A 16,676-nucleotide genomic window follows, 5' to 3' on the forward strand; every position below is an offset into this window, starting at 1 on the left:
AGGGTTCGTTTTTCTCTCTCTCCCCATGAGCACTTGCCTTCTAATGTTGTGTGGGAGTGCACTGGCCCCTAATGGGGTCTCGGCGAGGGTCCCGTCAGTTGCTGCATGCCCGCAACTTTATTGTGATTAATCATGGCCTCTCAGTAGCTGCTGAGGCAGAAATCACTCTTGGTGCACATCGTAGCCCTCAACGCAAGATCGCTATAAGCATGGAAGCCCGGCGCACAGGCTCAAAGTTCTGTGTCTGAAATAGAAACAAACTTTCTTCCTCATTACAATAAGATTGATCATTCGGGATGCAGGACCAAGGCTACTGAAAGTGCCCATTTTATGTCGGGCTTTAGACTCTCGACTTGTGCGCACTGTGCAGGAAGCACAAGTGGACGCTGCCTCCTTTTTGTTTTTAATGTCTTAGAAAGCTAGAGGCCAGGGCTCCAGCCAGGGATCTCGTGCCTTGTTCTTGTGCCTTGTTCGCCGCTCTCCATGCTTGAATCCAACTGCTTTTAAATATAGTTCTCATAAAGACGAGCACTGTTATGTTATACAATTGTGTGGCTCCTATCTCATGTCTTCAGCTCCGTGGTGACTCCCTCGTTATGTGTGATTGTTATAACATTGGAGGATGCCTAGGCCTTGTCTTGCTGAAATAAAGGCTACTATGTTTTCTCTCGGAAGCCACTTGTTTTTCTCCCCATGTTGCATATTTCAACAAATTCTTACAGGTTGCGAGTTGTAAGGTGGGCAGAAGGAAAATATGAGGTCATTTGATAAATTGGCCAATTTTATGCGACTGTGCTTAATTTCTTTCTCCAACATTTACTTAACATGCTGTGTGTTACATTCATGTGTACATAAACATGTTCGTGTATGTCTGTTTTTACGTGCACATGTGTGCGTGATTGTGCATGTGCATGCAGACATTTAATATCATAGTAACGTTTTGATCTTTTTTTGTCAGTGCTTAAATTTGGGGTCAGGTTAGCATTGGGAGGAGATTGGGGAGGAGGGCATGGTGGAACATCTCAGTTCCTCATGATCTACAATCACAATTAATTCTCAGGAGAGTATGAGAGACTGTTTTGTGTGAGTAATTTCTTTGGAAACTTTTTAAGTACTGCTAATGACAAAAATTGAGTGCTTTCCAGAAGAACGGCTTTTAAAAGCTTTAATTAATAAAGAACCGGTTTGAGGAGGAAATGGAGGGAAGTCATATGTTTCAATTAGTGAGGTGGCATAAGGAAGTCAAAAGATTCATGGGCAATCACTGATTACCCCATGCGACTTCTAAGAGAGGGAAACCAGTGTGACGCCTCCGTCCTACCCCATTAAATAAATTAATCTTATTAGTTTTAGAGATGAATGACTGTAGGAGGTATGGGTAGGTGGCTCTTTTTATAGCTTTTATTGATATTACGTTCGATATGTCCATCCTCAAATATGTGTGTGGGCATGTGACTGGAAGAGGAAAGGCATTCCCTCTATGCTGCAGCTATGAAAAGTGCTGGATTCTGCTGAAAATGATTAGTAGTTTTGAAGGGGGTGACTCCCTCTGTTGATGCTGTGGTAGGACTGCTTAAGTCTTCCTGGTGTGTTCAAGGAAGGTATGCGTATGATGAGGAGTACTTGCTGGGAAAGCCCTTCAACGAAGCCCAGTGTCAGTGATTTGCCAGTTTGTCACACATGGTGGTAATCTTGGCCCGGTGGTAAGATTCAGGCCATTTCTCCCTAGCAAAACCCTTCTGTTCCAAATAATGGAAAACCAGGGGAAACTGCTTTGTGTTGGCTGATATGTGAAAACACACTGCCAGACTTTTAACATTAACAAAGAACAGAACCAGAAACAAGAAACTTCCTCAAAAGTTACTCCAGTTTTCTTACTTTCTTTTAAGGTTGGACACTTACATTTTGTGTTAATATTTAAGATTTTTAAGATTTTTTTAATATTTCTAGAAAAAAATGTTTTGAGAAATTATATTCACATCCATTCAACAATTTGATGAAGGGCGTGCGGCTGGACATGTTGATGTTTGGGATGATTTCATGCTGGGAGCAAACCCTTTGAAAAACACAAATTATTCACCGAATGGCCGTTTTGATGTCAAATCATGGCAGCAGCCGGATGCCAGCTGATGTGTAATGTTCTCTGGAAATTGAAGCACAGCCCTGCAGAGTTTGAATACATCTGAAATGATGAAATGTGTACACAGAGATGAAAAGGCAGAGAAAAATGAACAGACGTCACTACATTTTTTCTTTTTCTTTTCGGTTTGGTTTGTATGGATAAAGGACTTACAGACTGCTGTGGAAATAATTATTAGTTTGCTTGGCAGATTTCCTTTTTGAAGACTGATTTACATATAATCCATTTGGAGGATAATATCTCCAAATGGACCACCCACCGCCCACCACGGAGAATTAAACTTGCGACATCTATGTTAACACCACAGTACCTTAACCCCCATTACCACAGCACAGCAAAAAATGAAATACATAAAAAGTGCTTGCGTATAGTTTTGTGAGTGTGCATGTGTTGGCAGTAACTCCATGCCCCAATAAACCCAACAAATGCACCAGTATGAGGTACTGCTGTAGGTGTTGGGAGGTACTGGGGAGCCCAGTGTGTGATGTGTGTAGTTGTAGTACAGTGCAGTAATAACAGACTTCCTCATTCCTACCATACACCATAAATGTAACACTGTGTATAATCTATGTATTCACTGTGGTTTCATACTGAACAAGGCTTCTGCCCCTGTTTCCCTCCTCCTTACATAATAGTTCAGCTACTGAATGTTGAGGTTTCTCAATGCTTATACATCAGGATTGTGTAAATTAGAATGCTTGGCAACGGAAGATTTCATGCCTTTATTTAGTATCACACATTCACTTGTTGATCCTCATCTTGCCTACATACCGAAGATTGCAGGGACATTTTCTTAAGGCACAGCCCCAATTTAGTTGTATATTTAACCTTTGCCCTCATCTTTTTTTGGCACCTTGCTAGTGATTTTGGAGTTTGGGATTAAGTTTCTCAAACCCTTTTAATTTTATGCCCATGTCCATCAAGAAAGCGAAGAGAGTCATGCCATCTTTTTTGACTTCAGAATTCAGAACCCAGTAAGGTGCACCAATTCCTTATCAAAACCTACTCTGTCATCATCAGTCATGCTACTAAAGAGTTGGCGGAGCACCAAATCTCAGATCATGGCTAAAACACAAGTAAAATTTCCTTGGATTTGTTACTCAAGAGAAGGGACAAAATTCCATGATGTTTGTTATAATTTACGTTTTTGCCAGCTATTGTGCTAATACCACACCTGAAATGGGCTAAGCTAAGTGTATTGAGTAGCTCCAGACTTTGGCTGTAACTTACTGGAGGTGTTCTTCTCCAGGGCTGAAATGCTCTAACCTCCACAGAAACACAGTGTGAGACGTCAGGTAATGAAACTTTCATAACTGCACAGTGCTGAGGAGTTATTCACGTATCTGCAGCTTAACTACATCAAGGTTATTAATATTTTATCTGCCGAAGACACGTCAGCAAAACACGTCCCTCAGGCTCTCACTCATTCTCTCCCTCTCTTTCACATGATCTTCTTTCCCTCCTGCTTTATCTCTCTTTTCTTGTTCTTTCACTCCATTTCTCTCTTCTTCTCCCATGATCTTCCTGTTCTCTCTGTCCCCCATGCCTCCAAATATGTCAAATATGCACCACACACACAGCTGCACATACACATACACATGCACACACGCACATGCACATACAAACACACATGCACACATGCCAAATCATATGTACACACAGGCACATATACATGCATACACACACACACATGCATACACTTACACAGTCCCCCACACACTATTTATCTCATCGCTCTCTTTCTCTTCTTTTTCCATCTCAATTTACTCTTTCTTTCAAATAATAATGACAGTTTCAAAGACTGAAAAATTAGCCAGCTACATTCCATACCACACTACATCACAGCTGTAATATTGTTTATTCAAAGAAAATTGTGCAATTTAATAAAAATGTCATTAAAACACTCTTAACAAATAAGCCATTCAGCATGTGTTCCTAATTATTTTAGGATTGGGATTACCATTGATCTTTCATCACCCTTCATGGCTTGCACTTGTACATGTCTGCACTCATTTGCTACCTCTATAATGTCACAAAAGGCATAATGCATTGTTGCATGGTGTGCACACAGTAGAATATGCAGGCCTGCTAAATGGAAGTGGTGACCAACAAAACACGGCTCTCCAGGGCCAAGAATGATGAGTTCTAAGCAAATCAATGGCTCCTGTGAAGCAATCAAGGTGGAGTTAAAACAAGAAGGCAGCACATTGATTGCCCCACAGGAGCCATTGATTGGCATGGAAACATCATTCCATGTGTCAGTCAGCTGCTGACTGACAGGTGTCCCTGAAATCCACAGGCTCTACAGAAACAGGATAAACCAGGTTTTCAAAGTTTTCTTTCTTTTCATTACCAGTTCAATCAATGTCATCATTAATACACCCATCTACCATGAGGCACACATCTTACTGTGTGTGTAAAATGCTATGCAAATGCAAATCTGGATAAACTGGATTGTTGTGTTGGTGGAGGGTCTTAACCTCATGCGAAATTCATAAAGAACACAGAGGAAGGTTTATCCATCTAACCACATTTGTTCAGCCTTAGGGGGATGTCGACTATTTCTGTGTAAACAGCCAACAACGGGAGAATAAGAGCTTTAGTGTCTGTTCACCCCCAGATCCCAGAAGTATTAATCCAAAATGGAGCTCAATTCAATAGCGAGACTCGATGAAATTGGTAACTGATGGGGTGCAGAGCCAATGCGCTCTTATCTCTGAAGAAATGTGCGCTTCTCTGCTCCTTATTGTTGATGGTGTGATAAAAGATGAACTGCCATCTGAGGGCTGTATTCCCTTCTGTCATCGCATGAAGTAGCCTATCAGTGTCAAGTAGTTTTACGACGGGCAAAATGATGTTTTCTTTTGCGCACAATGCTCACTAGCTCCTGATTGGTCCAGACGTGTGTGAAGACAAAAGAACATGGAACGCGATGAGAAAAGCAACCCACAGCAAACAAAGAAAAAAAAAACTATTGGATTATAGTCACAGATGAGCTCAAATCCTATCGTCAATTGGTGTTCAAAAGACACCAATCATGCTTTATTATTTTAAGCAAATAAGTGTAGCCATACGTTTTCTACTAGTAATATTTAAGTGGCCCTAAAATGGCATTTATAAGAGCAAACCAAAATCTACCGGAGGTGTTCGCCAGCATCACGTTCTGTGTATTTTGTGCAGCGGTTAGTATTGCCTCAGTTTTTCCAGGGCCAGGGGCTGCACTGAGGCTTCCATTGAAATATTTATCTTCTCCAAAGTTCGTGGATTCTTCGGATCGCTCTTCCACTGACCGCGCGTTGCCTGTGGGCAATGATATCATCGGAGTTTTTCTTCCACGACGAGTCTGGGAAAGTCAAACATCAAATGATGGTTTTATTTCACCGATTCAAAGTTTCTGTTCTGCTTTGTGTTTGCACATAAAGCAAGCGCTGTAAGCAATCATTCATAATAGTGAGAAGTGTAAAAACTGGAATAAAACTTCACTTGACTTAAATTTAAATTACCAGGCCCGCTTTTCTTTCGTTTTGTAGGCTACATTTCTAAAGCACCCTACGGGTTACCCAAGCAATAACCTGGCACACAGTTGATTACAAGCACCCTCCAGCGCAGCTTTGATCTCGAGGCTGTAGTTTCATTTGCAATTTCTTTTTTCTACACTTAATATAGAGTGACAAACGGTGGCGTGTTTTTGCAGTTTTGTCGTTTGAAGTGGATGATTAGAAGTGTTGAACCTCTGTGAGGATACAGACTAATGTTCAAAACCACGGCTAATACATTAGGTGTGTGCTTTGTGACTAACTTTGACGGTGAGAAATTGACCTCAGAGTGGAATTTTGCTAAGAACAAATTGATTCTAGGTGCAGATTATGAGCTACAGTAGATCAAAAGTTTGGGTAACTCTCTAATCAATACTGACAGTTTGTCTCAGATGAGGCGGAATCTGCCGTCGCTAAAGTTCTGTCCACTCCCCCCTCCCCCAACACACACACACACACACACACACACGGAACAGGAAAACAACAACAAAAAAAAATCGTTAATCGTCTCAGGCCCTTCTGGCAACCAGATAGGTGGCAGATGATTGGTGTGTCTAATTCAGAATAAATAATACCATCTGCATGCAAATGCATGCTCTTTCCCTTGGATCAGTTCTACGCTGTCATATGAAGCACAACTAAAGGTTAAGTAGGATTTATAGTAATGCTAAAATTAACCCCGAATTCACAGTACCGGGTAGGCTCGGCTCCTCGTTTGACCTTCCAGATACCGCTTTCATCCGTGGCTCTGCTTTGTTCGCTTAAAATCATTTCACAGTGCTCATTCTTCGTAATTCATTCAAACGCTGCAGTCAATATTTGAACTCCGGTATTTGAACTGCAAAATACTTTGTCGCTGGAACTCGGATTGCTTGCCCACATAATTGTGGAGAGTTTTGACTAATATCTTTGTACTCTCATTATACCTGTATCATAGATATTCTATCACGACCGAATACTCAGCTCCAACATTTCCTTCAGTCCTCCGTCTAATGACGCACCTGAAATCAAATGAGCGAGAGAAGTGTAAATGAATGAGTCAATACTTCATGTTATGTCACATAAATACGTACTTGAGGAGAAGTGTTATATTATTAGGAGGCTCCAGTGCTGTGTTCCAATGCTGACTACGGGGCTGCGTCCTAAATATTTTTGTTCACTTTCACTAAGTACTTTACCTCAAAATGGTTTAGAATCACCGAATGTAGGCCTACTTGCATATAGTCTTCACTTTTGTATAATAGCCCAGGATTCCCTTCGCTTGATACCCAAGTATGTGCATCAGGGATAATCGAATTTTAAAAGAGCTCCATTCAACAGCAGCTTCACCGAAAAATTTACTATTTTCATCCAAATTTACCATAGACAGTTAGTGATGTTTTAGTTATTGAAACATCTTGTCTATGTAATTCCTGCCAGAAGCGGATTGACAAAATACTGGATTTGGATGTGTATAAATGTAACCCTCATCGTTTATGGATTATAATTTATTACTTGGGAAAAATCTGTATTTACTCTGTTCATTTCTATTAGGATTAAAGAATACCATTAAATACAAAAAGATAAATACACTATGTACATATCTAGACAAATTAGAACTATATATTATATTTATATTATATTATACTTTATCATTTATTATTCATTGACCTGATAGATTTCCATGCAGATTGCCATCAAGTGCACCAAAAAATAAGGAGTTAAAAACCTACCAGTTAAACATAACAATTATTTGGCAACAGGTATTTGGCAACTTCTATATTAAAGCATTTGCTGTTTTCCTGCATCTATCAAAAATAAAGATACAATTTACTTAATCAAAATGTATTGTGTGTCTCGGGCTATTCACATACAACAACAAACCTGATATTGGACTCTCCTGAAGAAGGAAGAATAGCCAGTGATTGTTTCTGAGATGACATTCTCATCCAGATTCCTCAACACAATATATCTTTGGCTCAGAGGCTGACAGACAGAGTAGGAGAGAAGGTTGACCTCCACCATGGTGAACATGTGAACAAGTCTTTCTGGTGACTGAAATGTAGAGGCAGGGGTCAGGGAAGTTGCCAGAGCAACAGAGCCACAGGGCGGCCGCGGGCCAGGACGCCTGCTCTGTGACCTGGGTCCCCTACCTGCCTGCACCGAACAAGGAGTTGATGCGGTCTCACAGTCAGCTGACGACCCCTGGCATCGCCACTGTTAGTTCCTTTCAGGGATCTGATTAGGCAACTGGAAGTTCAGCGGCTGTGTCTTTGTCACCACAATGGAGAGATTCCATGCATATAAGGCTTATGCCTTTGTCTGTTCCTTCAGAAATATATAGGAATCTAGTGAATCCATTTTTGCTACATGTGCATTGCATGTGAGTAAAATTCCAAATTGTAAACAATGAATTTGCAGAAAGTGTGAAATGTTTATATCAATTTTGCTGAGAGGTTGTAAAATGTATTCACAGTATGAAAAATTAATTGATGGACCTCCCCTGAGAGGCCAGCAGTTCACCTGACAAGGACAGTAGTGGTCAAAGTGCTCCATGTTTGCTGTTCTATAGACTAAATATGCAGAACTATTTTGGAGTGACCTCCTTGTGTGGGTATTATGATCTTATTCCTACTTTTAGAAATTTATTTGCTTCAGTTTCTGAAAGTCACTGCTTTTGTAAATCATTGCTGTTCCACAGCTTACTTGTCCAAAACTTAGGGCTAAGATTCACTTTTTAAAATCAGGAGCAAACAAAATGATCAAGCAACACATTATTATTATTTTTCAGATGAGCAGGTGTGTCAGGAAAGACTGACAGTTTGCAGGGCAGGCCACTGAAATGATTACAGAGAAGTACCACTTCCCTTGGTTTCAGGACCATGGATAGAACACAGAAGGGCATCCACAAACCATTGAACCTCAGCCTTATTTGACGTTTCAGGTTACTACAAATCCATAAATTGTCATCTAGTAATTCAGTTATTATAATAATAATGTTGTTGGTGGTAGTGACGATGATGATGATGATGTTGAATATTGAAACTTTATATCACACACCCGAATGCAGTAGGCCTATATTATTTCTCTTCCCATTGCCACTTCTCTTAAACCGCTGCCAAGAGAAAATTATGCCTAAAGGAACGTTATATCTTTCTGTGATCTTCATCATGACTCCCCTCTATCGGACAGACAGTCAGATTTCCCCGCCCTTCTCCCCGTAAGAGCACACTCTCTCAGGCGAGGAGGGAAAGTGAATTTGATTTTGCCCAGATGTGCGAGTCGCAGTGACGACGCAGAGGCGGACTGTTCGGACGCTGGCTGCTTCTGGTGGCCTCAGACGGAACAGGAGAGACTCGAGAAAAGATATCGCTTGTCTGTTTGTTGGATTCTATTGTCAACTAAACGCTGCCACCCTCGTTGTTTCGTTCTTTTGTGAAATGTGAGCTGCAACCTTGAGTTGCAGGTCGCTCGGAATCGTGACAAATCCATTGCCTCCTGCCTCCATTTAAGATCTCGCTTCTGATAATCGGAGCGCCTGGTGCTTTTTTTCTGCAAAACGCTGTTATACGTTGTGTCCGTCTGACAAATATTTTGCCGAGTGGCATTTGAATGCATCACCCGCATCCGAGTTAGAACTACATCCCCGAAGAAGTTCTTACACCGACATTTCGCTATGACGGCTACGAAGGAGCAACAGAGTCAAAGAGCGAACCAGCCGCAACAGGACGAGGTAATTGCGATTAACATTACGAGATTCAATTTCAAGTAGTGTGGCTTAATCGTACTACTTGATTGATGTATTATCAGGCATATGCGCTGCATCCTCACCGAAATGCAGTAAAGTGTTCGTCTTGACAATGATCTGGTAGTGTTTTTATGATTCGCGACGGCCAAATGATCAGTTATAGTTTTGTGACTGCAAGATTAAATAGACTATAAAGATAGTGAGTGAATTAAATAGTGGCAATTCCCTACCCAAAAAAGGATGTAGTGCTCCAATTTTTGACAGGGAGCGCGGCCTCGTTTATGAACACAGAACCTCACATTAATTTGCTTTGTTGGTGACCGCGGGGTGACTTTCCATGGGTGTCCGGTGGCATGACACAAATATCGGAGGGTGGACGTCTGGAGGGGAGCCTGTAGTATTTCCTGTAGCTTTAGCTTTCTTCCCACGAGTGTCTTATGCTTTCTTTCGTGGGTGAGATTTTCAAGAGCCGACCCAACACTTGGGATGCACATGCCACGTTTATATCAATTAGCTACTCAAAGAGTAGCTTGTCAGCTGTCGGGACAATGAATAATTAGTGCTCTCGGGGGAAGGAAGCGACCGGGACAACCAGAGATGGTGCTGTGCGCTCGCGGAATATTGTAATTCCGTCCTGGTCACTCACTAATCAACTGCGCGTGATACCCTTTCCAGAGATCGACACAGATCTCTCTGTTGAAAGGAGCAAACACATTTCCCTCCCAGCACCTCTCCGTTATGATCCATAGCTATGTTTTCATTACCAGATCTTTTTTTTTTCTGATAATGTGTTAAATACTGTCTACAATTAAAACTGAAGGACGCACGCGCTCCTGATTCTTAGGCACGCGGTGCACAAAAAGGGGTAACATCATGTCCTCCTCTGTACATGGGGAACATACAGATTTTCAATGGTAAAGTCTAGAATACACTGTACATAACGGTCTGTCTCACTGATGGCGCGTCAGTTTGGATTAGCCATTCTTTGCGTTCAGAATTCAGATGAGTTATATCAGACGGTCCGTCAGGAGTTAGACATGTGAAGCTGGACACTTGACTAGTGAGACACACGTTGATAGTGCCTGGAAGGCAAGCTATTTTCTCTGAATTATATATCACCGATTATTTATCACCACTTTTTAATAGCTATTATAACGGTTACGTGCGGTGTTCGCGGCGAATGCGTTGCGTTTTGCCTTCACTGTTTTTTTCTTGGCGAATAACCATTGGCTTGAAAGCAAAAATTAAGTCTAGCACTGAATGACCGGACGCCGCTGTGTTTAACGGGTGTCCTGTTTTATTCTTGACAGTTGTTATTATTTAACATGGCAATTGACAAAACGCAACACACACGCATATATATATATATATATATATATATATATATATATATATATATATATATATATATATATATATATATATATTATAAATTATCCATGTAAGGAAACGTGTCATTACAAATGGTTACAATTGCAAAGTATTGAAGTGTTTACTTAAGAGATAGGTGTACTGAATTGCTAATCCAGGACTCTCCTTTGTAAACTGTCAAAACAGTAAGCTGTAGTTGTGTTTTCTAATGCGTAACTGGTGTTCTTTTGGGGAAATATTCTTGCTTACTCTTGCATCATTGAAGATGGCAAAGTCGACAACGTATTATTCACCCTCGTGTAGAGTAGAGCAATTTGAAGAAAGTTGCGCCTGAAAATTTTTGCGTTGACTCGTATGATGCATTCAGTATTCGTTAGCAAGGCAATGCAGGGACATACCACAGCTGCCATTTATGATCAGGTCACAGTCATTTGTCGATTAGACAAAGTGTCTAGGATCATCAAAGGAGAAGTCTCGGCATGGCAAACGATAAGGAGGCAAACGAGGCATGACTCGAGCGATAAATACTTTTAACATTCTGCCTTTGGGGAAAAAAAAAAAAAACACATACACACACACACCAAGATTGTCAGCGACACAGCTTCTGAAGCGCCGAGAGCTATTTAGCAACCGCGGCTTTGTCAATGTTTTATGACGGTGTTGAAAAAGTAAACAGTCGAGGAGGATGAGGAGTTATTTTGAAGTCGGTACATTGGTAGCCATCGGTACATTGGTACCACCATACAGTCGGTAACTGACAGCGATCTCACATTTATGCCTCCAACAACACAATAACAAGACAAGCTTAGCTTTCCTCGCCACTTCTGTCATTTCAAAAGCTGAGGCTACTATGTCTGTGTTATATTGTCCGCTGTAATGTATATCTGACCACTAACTTTAGCCTGAGTCTAACTTTTCAGTGCAGTGACTATAATGCAGTTATCGCAACATGGCAAGAACAATGACTATGAAACCGAGCTGAGGGTGTTTCTAAGAATGTCGCAACATCCCAGAGACCCAGCCTGCAGTTATATTAAACGAGGGAATCTAATTTGGCGTGTTATCATCATTAATATTCCACACCCGTTGCCTAATTGTTTATCCCAAAGGTGTTATGTCTCCATCAAATTGCTTGAATTTGAATTTGATTATGTCTTTCAATTTGTGTGGGTAGTGATTAAAGTAATACTTGTATTAACACATTTCCTCTGTGCTTGCCGTTTAGTGAAATCCAAGGTGCAAGTTCATTTTACTTGAGGTATTATGGCTAAGCAGGTAGGATTATGGGTAAATATTGTCTACAGACTTAAGAAGAGCTGACTGATCCCCTGGCAGTCTTTGGTCTAAAAGGAATATGATGGAGTGTTTTTGAACCCCAGCTCATAATCATTTCGAAGCAGTCCAGTCTCTTTGATATGCTCAGTCTTGGTTGTCTGCTGAATACAATGAAGACATTCTAGCATGTCCTTTTATTCTGCCAAAGTACCCGGTCACATTTGATAAATTGCTTAAAAATACACAAGGACAATTAAATTGTGACTGTGTGACAAAACACCTTGGGTTCAGAAAAAAAGGCATGCGCATCGGGAACACAGAAGCACCATGAATGACATGGTGAATGACATTTTTCTTTCAGAAATGAGGCCTGAGAAATATGAAATATATGTATGTGTAATATATACATACACTCCCGCTCTGAAAAAGATCTGATTGTGGATCTGATAAACAGATGTTACCAGTATGCACAAATGGGAAGGTATTGTAGATTGATTGAACAGTTTTGGCCCCTTCCTTATTATCCTTGATTATCATCAGGATGTAGCCCTCAGAATCTGTTGTTCACAGCTACAGGTCCACAAGCTCCACAGCTGTCATGTGCTGTGGAGATGACAGGTGCAGATGTTTTTGTAAGCATCAGCATCCTTGCTGCCAAGGCGACTGGGTGGTTTCCAGTGTAATCTCCATTCCTCTAAAGTGTAGAGTCAGAGAGGAGAGAAGATGAAGAGAATTGGTGTGTCTGTGCAGCTCAATGCTGACAGCTTCATCCTAAATTCTGCTCTAATATAAGAACATTGCTACTCCGCTTTGCCCTAAGCGCGGAATCACAAGATCACTGGTGCTCCCCTGCAGCCCCTCCACCCACACTTGCCCCCAGTTTACCCCTACATAGTAGGAGTCAGGCAGCAGGCAGTCAGGGATTTGTATCATTTCAGCCCATCTGGTACTTTTGCTGGACCAGGACCCAGTTCTGGTGACCTCAGGGGCGTATCTGAGGGTTTGAGACTGGTGGGAATCGATTGGTGCCCTTGTACCTTCCTACAGATCATCAAAAGGTTGGTCCAATGAGGGTGATGGTGGGGGGTATATTGACAGCCTCTTATTGACTCAGATGCCTGGATGAATGGGACTGTGATGCAAGCGGTCAGCGGTGGCCATCTACTAGCCTCTCTATTCTTTATCAATTGGTCCTTGCTGCTCAGCACGACCACAATGAGTGTTAATCAAAACTGACAACAACCTACATGTGAACCTGCCTGGTGGACAGGGGGTAGAAAATCCAGTAATGGTCGGTGAAAGGGGTGACCTACTATTGTTAATCGCTTGCAGGCCACTGTTGTCCCGGAAAAGTCACACGAGTGGTCTTAGCAAGGATATTTTCTGAGGCATGGCACCAACTAGATTTCGGAGAAATGGGAGATAGTGGTAGGGAGCCTCAAGGTATTCCCTTTCAATTCAGCCTTGCAGTTAACAATTAATGATTTCCTCCTTGTAATTTTATAGCTCAGTGACTACACAATCCCCAATGTTACAAAGTGGCTGGGAGCCTGCCTGCTTTATAATTTTAAAGGAAATCTCCTGAGCAATCTTGCAATACGTCACTGGTGACAAAATCTGTCCTATAACATAAAATCTAGGATTTTATAAGATATATCTTTTCTTCTGATAAAGAGTAAAACCTAAGGGTAATGCTGTTGGAAAGGTTCCTTGCTACACGCAACTGCATTTACTCAAATGTGTCTAAAAAGAGATTTCATGCATCATGGTTTAACTTAAATTGGAAAGAGTAGACAATTAACAAGATTTGTTGAATAATTTTGTTCAGTATATTCATACCTGGTCTTTCAAGAGTTGGATTTTCTTGGAATGCACAATATTACAATAAATGTAAAATGGCACCCTGGGTTCTCATTCTTGGAACCACTGGTCTCCAGCTTCTTTGAAGTATTGGGTCACTGTTTCTGGAGTTGCCTGTCTCTGGCTCAGTTTTCTGCCTCTGCAATGTTTCAGTTAGTTGTGTTAGATGCTGTTAGCCCTTGTGTGTAATGGTCCCTCTTGTGATTTTTGGTCAACCCATCCTCTGGCCTCCTTCAGCACCTTCAGGATGGACTGTCTAGTCACATCAGATGATCTAGGAGGAAAAAAACAGTTATATGTGCCAATCAGCCATTTCAGTGGCATATGCTAGGCACATTGAACTGAACACATTAGTTACATTTTGAACAAAGAAACTTAATTTTTCAGAAAACATGAAATTAATTTCACACTCCATTGTTAAGAGATGATTTGCCATTAAACCGCCCATCCTGTTTCAGACGCTAAAGTTCCACTTAAATGTATTCTTCAGGGTACCATACAAGAAAAGCAGTATATTCATCCTTATGTTTTCTGTATATTAATTCCTGATTTATGGGAAATATCTCTACAGTAGGGAAGAGCAGAAAGGCAAGGTCACAGAGGAACTCAACCAAACTTGCTTTTTTACAACGATGCAGTACTCTGCACAATGTGTCCAATAGCGTGCACATCTCAAGGTCAAAAAGCTCTTCAGAAGATCAATGCGATATCTGAAAAGCCCTCTTCCCCTTCCGTACATTGATTGCCTCCTGCAGACCTTGCTTTGTAAAGTGCAAACTTTTGTTGGCGAATAAAGGCGTAATTTCTCAGAAATTTGCATCATTTTTTCAATCCCTGTTTGTTTTCCCAATCTGCTTTTGTGCGTTTGCAAGAACTCACCCCCAATGAAATGAACAGCATAACCCCTGCGGGGGAGTGGAGTTGCAATATTCGCATGGCTTTTTTTTCCCAGTCCACTGACAGAGACTGCACCTCATACTGGGGAATGAAGAGAAATAATGTCTACCCATGCTGGGAAGCTTCCAATTAATCACAGAAAGAGTGCACGCATAAATGTCGGCATTAGAGGCCCACTTTTCAGATGAAAGCGCCGGCAGTCATTTGCAGTTTACTGGGTCCGTCTCCCTTCCGCGCTGGAGTAAATAATGAGAGTGAGTGATTTGAGTGCCGGAGTGTCTGTGCCGCTCTCTGGGGTCTCATCCGGGATGTCTCTGATATGTAGAATGATAGCTCAGATATGTTAACAAATTCTCAGGGAGCAGCGGCCCCTCCTGAAAGTGCGCGGGGGAGTGCTCGGCGGTGCGGTCCAGCCTGCTTGGCGAGGCGAGCTCTACCCACAGAGAGGATCTCTGAGGGAGCGACCTCTGATTTATCGTGCAGCTCTGTCGAACGTCAGGCTGAATTTAAATGTGGCGCTGCACAGCGGCGGCCGACGCACAGCCCCTCACTTGTCACCAGATCTGTGGCATGTGACAGTCTCCCTTGTGTGAAAATGATGCATGGCCTGGCTGTGGGGGGGTGGACCAGCAGGACCCACAGGTTACCCAAAGCTCCAAGGTTTTCATGACTATGTGTACTTTTTACATTATTAAGGCATAATTTATTAGACAAGAAAATACACTCATTCAGGGCTTATGATTGCAATTTTATCTACGCTTTAACCTATTTGTACAACAAGATTTATAGTTGAAGTTATTGTGGTGAACTACATTTTGACATTATGTTCATTAGCTCATCTATTTCAATCTACAGCTACGGGCTTAGAGTTCTGAGTTCCGGAAAAAAGAAACAAATGACATTTACAGTGTTGCTTTACAATGTGTTGTCTGTAAATGTTGAGTTGCTTTGTTAAGATTTTAGCATTTCTCTGTCTGTCATAGATCTTTGTTTCCTATGATCCAAATTGATTGCAAAGCTTAGTGCCTTTGCTAATTGGAAGAAAGAGAATCATTGTTGATGGATCCTTTGGACAGTCTTATGTGTATGCTTCAAAACCAAAGGTGCGTGCAATGGACTGATCTAATCACACAATAGGATGCCACAGGGCACCTTCATAATACCTGACTCTGTGGTTATAGCATTGCTCTTTTGGTCAGACTCAGTTGGCAGGTGTATAATTTTGAGTGGGTGACATTGACGGTGACCTAAATGGCAGTAACTCAATCAAAAACATCTCAGGAGTGTTCTCATTGCTTTCTGGATTTGATCATACTGGAAAACATCAATATCTAACTACTGCTCTTCTGGGTATCATTTTTATGTGGAAATGAGGCTAATGTTATATTAATTGAAATAACCAAATGCATAGATTGGTCACCTTTGGCAAATGCTAAAAAATCATTGCATAAAATGAGTGTATTGAATAACATTAAACACATAGCTATTATATTCGACAAATTGTGTGCTGGTCATTATTGCAATGGTCCCAAGTTCGTTCATTTTCCTCAAGCAAAAGCAGTGAAGAGGCACATAAATCCATGCCTAGTCTGAATAGGTGTCTTCAAAGAAAATTGAACATTTAATTGCTGTCATTTAGAACCAAATACTTTTCATCAGTGTAATCGAGATGTTTGTAATTCTCTCACTTCTCCATGGCACCTTTGATGTAACCAAGGAACAAGAAATGGAGTAATAAATGGCTCTAATTTACTGTCAGAAAATGTTCGTAATCTGGAGCATTTCCTCTGTAATATGGCAAACAAGCTGGCAACTCTGCTGGAATCAGCAGATTTGTGCAATTAAAGTGCACCTCATTACAAGTAGTTCT

General features: G+C 41.3%; 1 protein-coding gene across 1 annotated transcript in view; it reads left to right on the forward strand.

Moving 5' to 3' along the window:
* The first annotated feature begins 8,888 nt into the window (after positions 1-8,888).
* Positions 8,889-16,676, forward strand: part of LOC118786308 (inactive dipeptidyl peptidase 10-like) — a 117,698-nt gene continuing 109,910 nt past the window's right edge. The window contains exon 1 of the mRNA XM_036541442.1: positions 8,889-9,388. Within this exon, the coding sequence (XP_036397335.1) occupies positions 9,332-9,388 (57 nt within the window). The 5' untranslated portion in view covers positions 8,889-9,331. The remainder of the gene's footprint in view (positions 9,389-16,676) is intronic.

This window comes from Megalops cyprinoides, chromosome 11, assembly GCF_013368585.1.
Source record: "Megalops cyprinoides isolate fMegCyp1 chromosome 11, fMegCyp1.pri, whole genome shotgun sequence".
NCBI lineage: Eukaryota > Metazoa > Chordata > Actinopteri > Elopiformes > Megalopidae > Megalops > Megalops cyprinoides.